This window comes from Dermacentor variabilis, chromosome 10 (assembly GCF_050947875.1).
Source record: "Dermacentor variabilis isolate Ectoservices chromosome 10, ASM5094787v1, whole genome shotgun sequence".
Lineage (NCBI taxonomy): Eukaryota > Metazoa > Arthropoda > Arachnida > Ixodida > Ixodidae > Dermacentor > Dermacentor variabilis.
In genome coordinates, this window is record NC_134577.1 from 44,668,093 (window position 1) to 44,680,836 (window position 12,744).

The 12,744-nt window shown below is 45.2% G+C and overlaps 2 protein-coding genes across 2 annotated transcripts in view; one reads left to right on the forward strand and one right to left on the reverse strand.

Moving 5' to 3' along the window:
* LOC142560440 (ATP-binding cassette sub-family G member 8) overlaps positions 1-12,744 on the reverse strand; it is a 315,705-nt gene that overhangs the window by 286,936 nt on the left and 16,025 nt on the right. Inside the window, exon 2 of the mRNA XM_075672556.1 lies at positions 573-1,582. Within this exon, the coding sequence (XP_075528671.1) occupies positions 573-673 (101 nt within the window). The 5' untranslated portion in view covers positions 674-1,582. The remainder of the gene's footprint in view (positions 1-572; positions 1,583-12,744) is intronic.
* LOC142560442 (ATP-binding cassette sub-family G member 5) overlaps positions 1-12,744 on the forward strand; it is an 83,757-nt gene that overhangs the window by 6,954 nt on the left and 64,059 nt on the right. The window lies entirely within an intron of this gene.

A 12,744-nucleotide genomic window follows, 5' to 3' on the forward strand; every position in this document is an offset into this window, starting at 1 on the left:
GCTTACCCTTGTTAGCGCTAGCTGACACGTTCTTCTGCCTGAAGATTTCTTAATTTCGCCGCCTAGTTCTACCTCGATCATGACTGCATTCTCCCTCTTTTGGCTCTTATATTCTGCAACTCTAAATCTCCATTGGTTACCGGCCCTACGCAGTGCATGGCCGGCCTAGCTCCATTTTTTTTTCTCTTACTGTCAACTGGCACATCGGCTACCCTCGTTCGCTCTATTTTACAGCAATTATGCTTAAATTATTATGTGTACATGTACGATTGATAAAGGGATAAGTGGTTAAAGGACGCTTGCATAACGCATAAAATTAGAGCGTACAGTGCATCAATTACAACTTAATGAGTCAATTAAATTAACATATGACCTTTATTCCCGTCAGCTGCATAGTACTAGGCGAAGACGACGTTTGGAGCTGCTGGAGTTTAGAGTGTAGCCAAGCTTAACACGCCTTCACTCAGCGAGCCACTATGGCTATATTCAAAACGCGACTGAAGCTCGGTTAACAGAGCCTATAAGATATTCTTGTCAAGAAAAAAAAAACAGAAAAAATAAATCTGTCTCACCAGTCTTGGAGCCAGGTGAGGACTCTGTTGTGGCCGTACTCCAGATTCGGACCCGGCGGCGTGTGAACAGACATGGTGGTTTGTGAATTTGCTCTTGGCATGAAAGGCCCTCCGTTTTTGGAAACTCCGCTGTCGTCTGCTCACCGTCTTCTCTCAATTTCTTGTTATCACGCGCACAATGAATTCTTTCTTCAGTCGCCTTAAACACCACCCAGAGTAGTAGAAAGAGGATATCCGTTCCCAAAAGGAACCTCGTTAAAACGCTAAAAGTGCCTCGTTATTTTCGAACGACGTTGGCTACACAAAGTTCGTGCTTTATCGAGACAATCCAGACCTTCTGTCTGCAGTTTGCTTTTCCTCCTTTGTACCTGTTAAAACATCAGGTTAACGCGGCAGTTATTGTCGTCCTAGAGGCCGTCAAGTTGCCTGGATGTTGAAGCAGCAGTCACGTTTTGTAACCTATTTCTTTCCAGACAACCAGTTTTCGTCTCGAATGTCAGCAAGGCGTTCCTAGCTGTCTTCTACTGCTTCTGTCGCCGTCGTCTGTTAGTTAAGACTTTTGAAAAATTCTCTTGCAGACAACTCTTTATCGTCTATCGAGAGTACACAGGAGATTAAAGCTCTCAAAGCGCACGCTTGACTTGCTTCACGCATCTGCTTTTGTGTTCCGGTCGTCTGCTCGTTCGTTTTCACATTCGCCACTATTTTCGTCTGCTCGGGTCTTCGTCGTCTGCTAAACGCAAAGCAGGTAATTAGAAGCCCCGGCTTAGAGGGCCCGCCTTCCTTAAGTCCTTTCTTAGTGGCTTAGTGCATCGGCGGGAGAGCTCTTTGTCGCGTGCTCGAGTCTTCTTCCGTTGATATTCCAGTTGCTCGGCGATGATGGCTCACAGGCCTTCCATAATCCGTCGCACGCCTGTAAGCGTTGATTGCCAAGAGACTGCAAGCGAGGACGTGGAAGATGGCCCTTCGGAACAAGGGGGATTATCGTAGGCGGACCTGGACAGAAGTGCCTAGGGAAGAGAGAAAGAAAGTAAACAAATAAAGCAACACAATTTTCTCGTCAGTGAAGGTGGCACACGATGAAAGCACCGCGTTTGTCTAAGAGAAGGGCCAACGTAACCATTGTAGGACGACGCAAAGGGGCGAGCTAAAGTTGGCGACAAATTGCTTCCATGCACTCGGGTCTTCGTTAGGAGTTCGGGCCGCAGTCGATATAGGATTAGCGTGGGTAATGCCAATAACACGGGATTATCTCACGCTCGCGCGTTTAGCTCGTTGCCTCGTAAGTGCACCGGGCCTTAGTATCGATTAAGGCGTTTCTATGCGATAACGTTATGCTGTTTGGGGAATACACTGGCGAGAAGCGTAATAACATTGTCGATGATTAAATTTATTATCATCAAAAAAGGCGAGCTGGATCGAATAATGTTTGATCAAGCAAAACGCAGTTTGATTAGAGCTCATCAAAGTAGTCTGAAATAACAAAAAGATATGCAGATTCTATGTGCAGTGGGAATAGGCGTTATGGTATACCGATTATCACAGAGCGAAAGGATTTGTGCTCTTTGTTCTGAACTTAAGAAACTGTCTGACCTAGACAAACAACATTATTACAGAACATCACTGCCCAACCTTTTTTCGGCGTCATCAGAGAAACCTTGGAGATCACTCTCCCCCAAATCTAAAGATTGCATGTGAAGTGTTTGATACAGACGGCGCACTAGTAGAGGACGAAAATGAAATTTCCAATGCATTTAATGAACATTTTTAACTCGGAATTTAAGCACGGCAATAGGGCTGTTCCTATAGTTATTTATCTCTCTGTGCCACCTATACAAGTCATAGTCATTAATGAACAGATCATTTTTAATATGCTTCTGAATGTTGATGTTAGCAAACTATGTGGACCAGACAATATTCCAAATTAGTTTGTGAAAAGGTACGCCGAATGGGTCGCTAAGTACCTGCATGTTTTATTTTTGAAGTCGTTGGTAGAAGGCGAAGTACCAAGTTACTGGGGGATTGTCACGTTAAAAACGCTTCATAGAAATCAAAAAAAGGAATGCATTACTCACTGCCATCCAATATCAATAACGTCCGCAGTTCTTAAACTACTCGAGCACATCATTCATAACCACAAATCGGAGTTTCTTGAAAAACAAATTACTTATTAAAGTTACTTCACTCAAAATATTAAACTTATTTCACTCACTCATTAACTGAATGCTAGCATGGATTCAGAAGAAGGTTTTCAACTTACACCCAGCTTGTGGAAACGCTGCATAATTTTCCCAACTCAATAAATAATGGGAACCAAATTGGCGCAATTTCTATGGACATTGAAACAAATTTCGACAAGGTTTCGCATAAAAAATAAATGTTTGAGCCCGAAACAACACTACAGAACAGACAACTTGTAATTTGGCTGAACGTTTATCTTAGCAATGGGCAGCAATTTGTCGTTTTCAAAGAACAACCGTCAAGACGACTTCCAGTTGACTCTGGCGTCCCACAAGGCCCGGTGCTTGGGACATTACTTTTCTTAATATTTATTAATGTCATTGTACACGATATCCCCGCTAACAGAAAACTGTTTGCCGATGACTGTGTGCTGCACTGTCAAAATTTCTGCCGATCAGCTAATACTGGCATTTCAGAAAGTTTGTGCGTGGTGCCTGGCAAGTGTCCATTAACGTTAACAAAACAGTCGTTATGAAAATTACGAAAAAGAAAAACCTTGTTTCGTTCATCTATTTTGCTAATAATGTGCACCTTTCTGAAGTTACATAGTAAAAGCATTCACGTGTTTTGATTAGCAATAACTTTAATTGGACTAAACATATCAAACTTATAACCAGCAATGCATGCCGCCGTAAGCTGTACTACCTTCGGAGAACACAAGCTTTCGACACCTCAAGTCCGTCTGCTGGCATACAAGACAATTATACTACCAACACTTGATTATGCTACGATTTATTGGGGCCTATACATAAAAGCAAATATTGACAAACTTGAAAGTGTGCAAAAAAAAAAAGTGTACTCGTTCTGTTTTTAAATAGTTTCGGCCGCAATCGATAACTGATCTATTGTCGAAAGCCAATCTACAGAACTTAGGCGGGAGAAACGATTGTTGACGCTTCTATTTTCTTTATCAGTAGAAGGGCATTATAACATCGATACGACAGAATTATTTCTCATCTAAATATGTCACAAGGCACCGCCGTGATCTATAAATAACACCATTCGCTACTAGAAGTAATTGTTTTTAAATATTCCTTTTTTCCGAGAACTGTTACCGAGTGGAATAACCTTACTAATCATTCTGTACTGGCGCCAGCACTAATATCGTTTGTATCTAGTTCAGAGTGACTGCATTGCATATTTTGTCGTACGACTATATCGTACGACTATAGTGAAGAGAAAGACATGCATTTCCCTGCGCACAGTGAAGACAACTAAAAGAGGGTATTCTTTGCGAGAACGTGCAATAGATTTTACGTCACAGTTAGAACAGATTTAAATCGTTATGCTCTTAGACATCAGTCAGCATGTTACGACGAAGCGATAAAGACGTTTATTTCAGACGTGCTTAAACAGTGCATGCGCAATAAGACACTTTGACACTTTCTGGGACACCAGCAAAGTTGTTAAGGGCCCCCGTTATCTCATAATTCTCGTAAGGAGAACAACTTCTAAATTTATTTACTTCGACACTAAAACCGTTCTTAATGTTGTCGGGCCAGCGGACCAAAGTTGGCAGACGAGCCGGAGCTTCTGTACGTCTCGGTCCGTGACCGAATTCGTATAGTGACCGCATTATTTGACAAGGAACGCGCCGGTGGTCGACAGAGAAAAGAAAAAAAACCCCAAGAAATCTTTTCCAAGTGCCGCGCGATGCCTGACCACAACAGGCGAACGCCTCGGGGCAGCAGCCGCGCGGCCCCTTGATGTCAAATACGTGCGACCGACTGACAGACGTCTAACGTCTTCACACGCTTGTATATCTCAGCGGACTCGGCCCCTCTGGAGACCGCGGGAATACAGATGCCCGGCTCGATTTGACTGACGTCGGGAGGTCACGAAAGTATAGTAAAAAGGGAAGATACGAAAGGCTGTCTGGATTGCCTTCCAAAGAGTTTTCGCGCAAGTATTCAAAGCGCACAAGAAAAAAAAGTCCGCTGGCTCTTACGACACACCTAAATTCCAAGAGAACAACTTTTCTCGCCTTGCGGTCGATGGGAAAGACGCCCTTTTGTGGAGCGCTCGACAGGATGCAACGACAGCCTTCCCGACTGTCACTTAGGGTTGACGAGCTAGCGCGTGAGGGGACCGATCGATTTAGGCTTAGTTCGAGGAACAAAAGCGCGTGGCCAAGAGGTGGCGTAAAGTGGAAGGCTTTTAGCAGACGCCCTCACGCTCTCCATTATGAGCTGATGCCGGGCCGAATAATCCGAAGACAGGCTCGGCATGGGCGCAGACGTACGACGCTGGAAAAGAGCGAAGGGCACAACAGACGGCGCTTGCAGACGAGTCGAAGATATACAGACGGCAATGACATCAGGAACAGACATAAACAAAAACTAAGCCTTTCGACAGCAGACGAGAAGAACGAATAAAACACCAGATGAAGCCAGAAGGAGCTTGTTGTGAGCAGACGGCATAATGCATTGGAAAGCGGTGGGACGCAGCTTGGTAACACGTAAGCCGATGACAAAGACCTGATGAATTCCGGAGGGGCATATTCTACATATACAAAGACAAGGGTTATGCCACGTAATGCATGACCGGAATAGAGGCAAGAGCTTTGAGCAAGCTTAGGCTCTTCTTTTATTCAGTCAGAGGGAATCTGCTCACATTAACATATGGCATATACTGGATAATGCAAAAGAATGAAGAGCACAGCATTAAGGTAAAGCAGTCAAGCGGCTATATAAGCAGATGACGGCCTGACACCATCGTCGGCAAATGACAATAAAAGGAAAGATATCGCCTGATGAATGCCTTCAACTACTCTAAGCGAACAAGAGTTGATAGTTACGAAACGCATATACGCGTACCTGCACCAGAAGGACAAAGGAATGTTGAAATTGATTTCTTATAGCGACGTTTACACAACACAGGGAGATTAAGAAAAATAAATGGGGGCAACAGCACAGACTCCATGTGAATGGCTAAAATAATAAGTTTCAGTTTTGTTAAATATGAGATACAGTGACGCGGTAGCAGAATCAATATTATGCGCAGTAAGTCCTGCAATGTTTTAGTTTCAATTTGTTATTCAAATAAATATTTAAGTTTTATTATTATTTAAAGAATAATAAACTGAAACTGAACTGAAACTGAAATAAAAAACTGTTTTGTTCGGAATCGACTGGAGCACACATTCACAAGTAGGCGCCAGCACTTTCCTCTCGAGAAAAAAAGACAAAAACAAAAAGAAACTTTGATGAGGCTGGTGATGATGATGGCCTCACACGTATCGAATAAGGTTACGTGACCAAAAATCGAGTGGCGTAGGCGCAATGCAATAACTGACCAGATAGTTAAAGCTATGTAAATAGCCAGTGATGCTTCTGCTGTTTGAGTTGTCTTTGTTCCTGTAGGTGGCGCTCTCCGGTGGTGGGAAGGCAACCATAGACAACGAGGAGTAATCAGAAAGAAAGCGAGAGAAACAGAGACGACAAATTGGATGCAATGGTTGGAAAGAACAACAATAACAACAACAACAAAAAAAGACCATGGAGATTTACAAGAATGGGAAGAAAGAAATTAGAGGGGGAAATCTGTACGATAACACAAATGGCTAGTGCCTTGATATTTTAGGATCGAACTGGTTGCCGAAGTACAAAAACACACCGGAGCAAATATTTGCAACAAAATTAGGCATGTGTATTCCGATACCCTCCGCGACGGACCTCCCGAGGTCCTCCGAGCTGTGATACAACGGGCTCGAAACATCGCCGGAATCATCTTAGGGACCCTGGACTGAGGCTACCTCCCACACTGCTCTCGCCATTCAAATATTATTAATAAAGATGTTTTTACTCTCTCAGCAAACATCCGCACAGCACTCAGCACATCCGAACCGAATGCGAAGCGATTCACCCAGTGAGACCCGGAGGTAACGCGCACTTCCCACAAGAGCTTGGATTTACTGTGGACAGAAGCACCTACTGGTCAGCAGGTAGTTAAAGTCATCAAGTATCAAGAGTGGAAAGACGAGTGCATGCAAGCAAGCACGGGGGCACAAAAATTATGCCGAACCTTTCGCTAAGCGCAGTTACTGACTGCTAGCAAGTACGACAGACACCTGTGACGCATCACGGTTTCAAAGGCAGCCCGCACATACGGACGTAGCACAATTCGAATACATTCTATCCGCAAGAAGCGCTTACTTCCTCATTACCGTGCATTCAAGGATGGGCGAAAGCGAGCTTTCTTTTTCTTTTTTTTTCTTTCCCCCACACAGCCAGCGCCACCGCTGTCGCGGAAACGTGGAGGCGAGCGTCATCTGGTGCTGCTGTAAGGAACCCAGAGGCGCGCGCGGCGCCCGTGCTCGGCTGCGATTGTTTGGCCTATTCGGCAAGGCGTGGTTGCTCCCTTGCCGAAACTCGGCGATGTGGCGAAACCCGGCGATGTGGTGCCCTAAGATATGTAATTAAGTTGGGGAGCTTGGAGACCCTGGGGAGGATAGCGCAGCACTTGCTCAGTCATATTATATTACAAGTTAGATTAAAATAGGGACATAAAATACGAGAGAAACTGTCAATAAAGAGAGCAGTTAGAGTGTGATGAGCAACGGCAGCAAAAATGGCATTACGATGAAATTATGACACATACTTTCCCCACTTTCCTTTGCCTATTACTGGCAAGTGCACTTTGTTGCAATGCAAGCGTGCGCTGCGGTAAGGTGCATCGCGCATTTGAGGGAGCTGGATAGGGTGTCTAGATATTTCCCTCGCGTGGGGGAGGGTTCTGCGATATTTTGACAATTCAAGGCTTGTTCATCGACAGACGCGCGATACATGCGTCGCCTTTCACAATTGGCACCTCTCTGCTCAAGGATCTTATACGCAACGCGTACTAACGAATGTGCTTTAGTAAGCTTCACCGCAATGCAGATGTGCATTGCGGTAACGTTTCCTTAGCATGCGAAAATGAAAAATAATACAGGCAAACGGGAAGGCCTCAGGGGAGCATGTGAGACTACAATAAAGCGGGCGACACCTCCAGGGTGCCCAAGGGGCAGCTCGAGAATCAAAGGTGGAACCAGAGCGGTCCGCGGGTTGAGGCAGCCGAGACCATAGCGTGCAAGGTTTGGGGTTCGATTGCGGACGGACGATCTCATACACTCCGGGCCCACGCAGGCCTCGTTGAAACCCGAACCGACAGACCAGGCTGAGCTTTATATTTGACGTCTCTGCTGACTCTCTTGCCTCCTTAAAGCGCCGCCAAAGTATGCTAAATAATGGCACGTTCTTTAAGCTTAGTACTTGCACAAATTCTCATTTGCATTCACCGCAGTATGTTGTGACGGCTTCACTACATTACTCCACTGCATTGCGGCGAATCAAATATAGAATGCATAAACACATGTAAGAACCTTTTTCTTTCTTTTATTTTTTTTGCCGATGCCGATTAGCGAGAGGTAACGCCGACTCGGAACTAACGAGGAAGAAATAACAAGGCTGAAACCGTGAATAATGCGTTGGAGAGAATGCTGTCATAAACCTCGAAACATATCGCGTTGGCATAACGAATGTACATAAAAGAAAACACTGAAATAGGTTAGGGGAAACGGCGAGGGACGTAATTTTACCGCTGATGAAAAGTTTCGAAGCCAAGACGAGAATGTTGAATCTTCGCACGGATAGCCGCGTGCGCGTGGCGCCATCTGCCGAGCTCACCGGGAAGTTAGCAAAATATCCCGGGAGACAGTTGCCGAAAGGCGAAGCAGAAGAAGCGAAATGCCGTGGTCTTCGTTGCGCAGGGATAAGCGAGCAAGTAAGTAAACATTGCGACAGTGCTGAGAAAATAAAAAGTAAAATAGACTTAGAATTGCAAAGTGATTTAGGGAAGAGATTTAGTCGTCACCGGTTTCATTACTCCAGCAGGAGGTATGGATGACGCAAGTGACTAAGTTCAGAGAAAATCCGCGAAGTCCAGATATACTTCTTTAATGGCGAAGTTGGAATCGCCTGTGGAGTAGCGTGCGGCTTCGAGGAAACTCGATGAATGAAAGCCTCGCTGTTGAAGAAACATTCTCCTGTTCCCGGATGGAAACCGGTTCTATCAACTTTCCCGAATGCTGGCTACCTTTCGATGGCGTTTGTACTGCACACTGCAAACCGATTTATATCCTTAAGGGTCTCTAAGGGTGGAAATTGGTCTATAAATCATTCTCTTAGATCCCTAAGGCAGCGACTTATGGAAAGAAATCGCTTTCAACAGTGCAACTTAATTTACAATGTACACATACTACAGAAAAAAGGACCGACAGAAGGAAAGAGCGCTGACTTCTAACTAGTGGAAAGAACACAGAGCGAAGGAGAGCGACTGAAATCACACATCAACTGGATTGTTTCAAGCACGTGCAAGATAACCAACCCGGCAAGATAACCAACTTCGTATATTCAAAATACACTCCGACGCTATCATGTCTGTAGGCTGTGTGTATGTCGTACTTTACGGTTTTTCTGACGCATTTTACTTTGAGAAATTCAAACTATTTCAGTAACGCCTATGCGCCACGTGGAGGGCCTGCGTGGTTCGGGATGCGTGGATGATTTTTTCTCTAACGGACAACGCCGCCGACGCCGACACCGAATTTTCCGCGACACGGAGCCCTTAACGCTCTCGCGTTAAAAGAGGTGCGCCACCGCAATCACGGCAGGGAATGCCCGGATGACCCCGAGCAGCATTGCGAATGTTTTTGTGCCACTCGTGCCAAGCTTCGACCATTGCACGATGTGTAACCGAGTCAACCCAAGAACTAGCAATTGGTAGCACGAGGAAGAATGAATGAATCGATGCCAAAGTGAAAAAAGATTCGCAAGAATTTCCTTGCGTTTTTTTCTGAAACCGTTTATAAGGGATCCACCTCGAGAGCGTATTAATATATTGCTATTCTGGGCCGAAACAACTTTTCTTGTGTACGCTGTATTTTTTGAGGTAATAAAATTGATAAAACGGTCTATGGAAAGCTTAATCTTTTTCATTTGAAAGATTGTACTGCCTTGACTCTCCAGCGAGATTGCACTTCAACTAAGACTTCCATTAATCGTTTTGGTTTTTCCTGTACAAAGACGTCTCACAGACGTTCGTAAGCTTTTGCAAATCCAAAAATAAAAAACGGGGCCGACAGGTGAAGCAGCACACTGTGTTACAAAAGTTACAAACAGGGATAAGGTGCCTCAGAAAGGCTGGCCAACGTTTCGATAGGAGGACCTATGCCTTTGACGAAGATATATGTCCTCCTATTGAAACCTTGACCAGCCTTTCTGAGGCAGGTTATTCCTGTTTGTCACTTTTGCACCGCAGTTTTAGCTTTTGCAGTGTTTTATCGCATTTCGCCACTAGCAATGCTTTTCGTCGGAATATCAGGCCATGTGACACAGTATGCAAGTGCACTACGGGACAAAGAGGGCATTCGAAGCTCCTCCTGCGGGAGCAACTGCTTGTTGCATATGAAACATCCTATTCCAAGAGTGCTCGTTACTCGTCGGCAGAGATCGTTCACTCTGCGCAGGTTGTTCTCATACCCCGCCAGGAAATACGCTAACATGTACGCGACGTTCGCCTCCCACGAAAGTCCATGGCCCGCAGTGGCTACGGGTTTAATGAAATTGTTAGAACAAGCGTAAAATAAAATTAGAAAAATATACAGTTCAGATGTTCTTTGTGCACACTAGCGTAAAATAGCATTTTTAACGCAGAAGCATTTTAAATACAAAAAGCATTTATTTACGTAACCCCGTCCAGTTTCCCGATTCTGGTTAATTAGCAGAAATGCTATCCAATTTTCATCGATACATAGTTGTCCGAGATGAACTGGAACAATCATTTTTAGCTGAAGTACCCCACACAGGCTTGGTGTATGTAGCTACGACAAAACTTAGGTCATCGCTGGCAGATAGACGAATCAAACCTTACGGTCTATAAAAACAAATACTAGGTGAACAAGCTGCAGTTGTGCTGTTGCGCCATCTGTGCCCCTTTCTGATCGTGAACTAGGTCTTCTTGACAAAACCTAAGGTACTGCACCTGTGCGTTGTATGCATCAGTATTGGATGCGCTGGCGCAGGATTGGGTCCTGTTATATATTATTTGTGTTGCTTCCAATAAATTGCCATTGGTAGTAAGTGCCTCCTGTGTACACTAGCTTTGTGTTCCTTCTGGTTCAAGCCGTGTTACCGCCAGTCGAGCCGATAGGCATCTAGGGAATATTTTCAAAGCTGTAACTAACGGTGGAGTATGATTGGATGTTCTCGTTAACAAAGGACCGTAATGTAGGTGACCCATTTTCCGGAGTTGTGCTCATTTGCAAAAGACTGCCTTGATATTCAACATCCAGTTCTGCTCACTGCCTGTTGCCTGTAAAGCTTTTAAACCTGATCACACGGGGCACTTTCGATTTTCAACTGTGACTGGCTAGCTTGCTCAAAGTAGCTAATCGCGCTTCAGTAATTCGATCCCGATCGGACTTGATTGCGATCGAATGTGCCCCATGGTATCGGCGTATTACACGGGATACCAGTAAATGGTGAATGGATTGCTGCCACTACACCTCACGCTGCAAAAAAATAAAGAAATTATTAATAAATAAATAAGTCAGAAGAAGTCGCCGAGAAAACCAGGGATGAATAAGAAAACGGGAAGTTAAAATTGCGTCATTCAAAACTTGCCACCACCTTCATGAATGAGCGTTTTCCCTTCACTCCGTCTCAGTAGAAATGTAAGAGCACAAACAACACAGAAAGTTACATACTTTCTCCAGCGCTTTCTTCAGCACGAGGCACTAACCTGTTCGCAGACGTTTTGAGCATGCTTTTGCGGATCGAAGCCCAAACGCAGCGAAAGCGCGAAGTTGCAAGTTCTTACCTCGAGAACGAAGAAGCGACAAAGACCCTTCACAATAAAATGGAACGTAAAAACAAGATAAAACCTTCGGGAACCGACCCAGTTGTCGGCGAACAGAAGCCACGCGTCGCCTCGTGTCGCCCAAGAAAAACATGGGCGCGCCACAAACTACGGGGGAAAAAAAAAAAAAAAGGGCACTGCGTACTTCTCCACCAAAAGGGCCCATTCTGCATCGATCTGTTTATCGATGCTGGTGCTAAACGAAGCGATGTGACGCCGTGCTTATTTAACCTTACACACACACATATATATCTTCTTTGTTCACGCACGCGCCTTTCATTCGCCGACTTGCTTCGGGAGCGCGCTTCGAGGCGTACTCGTGCTTGCGTATACGTACGGACTCGCTAAGCCTTTAAGTGTCGTCTGCTTCGCCCTGCAGACGTGAGGTAGCAGCACCAAAGGGCTCTCACGCGGGTCTTCCGCTAAGTGCCCACCGGTGCCCACGCTGTCGTCGTCCGCGAACCATGTGCGTTGTCGCTGCGGCTGCCGGCTTTGAGAGGAGGCTTTGCTTCCTGGAATGGCTCAGCGTCAATAATTGCGCGCGCGGGAGCGGGTCTCTTGCTTTCTAGGGTGGCGAGAAAGAAAACAGACGTGATCTGCGCAGCGTTAACGCTATGATTATGTTAGCCGCGCACTTTTGTTAACACGCGGGTTGCCTCGCCAGGTGTGTCACTAAGCTGCGTTTGTAAGGCTAGAGGAACGCGAAAGCCATGAAGCTAAGTACTCAAGCGGCCTAAGAAAGTTGCAACGTGTGCCGAACTGATCTTTCTTTGTTGTTACGCATTGTCGCATCGTAGTGAGACTGACAAACGAATCATGCTAGCCAGAACTGTGAATTGTGAATGTAATGTCACATTCGCGTGGTCATTTCAGAGCACTGGGCAGCGTTACGAATGTATTGTAAAAAAAAAAAAAAAAAACGTTTGGCAGAACACATTTACGATGGCTGTCCAAGTGCACGAATAGCCGAAACGCGTCGTGTGTGAGGCGTGTACTGCAGCCGGTATTCTCTGTCGCGCTTTCCTGTGGACAT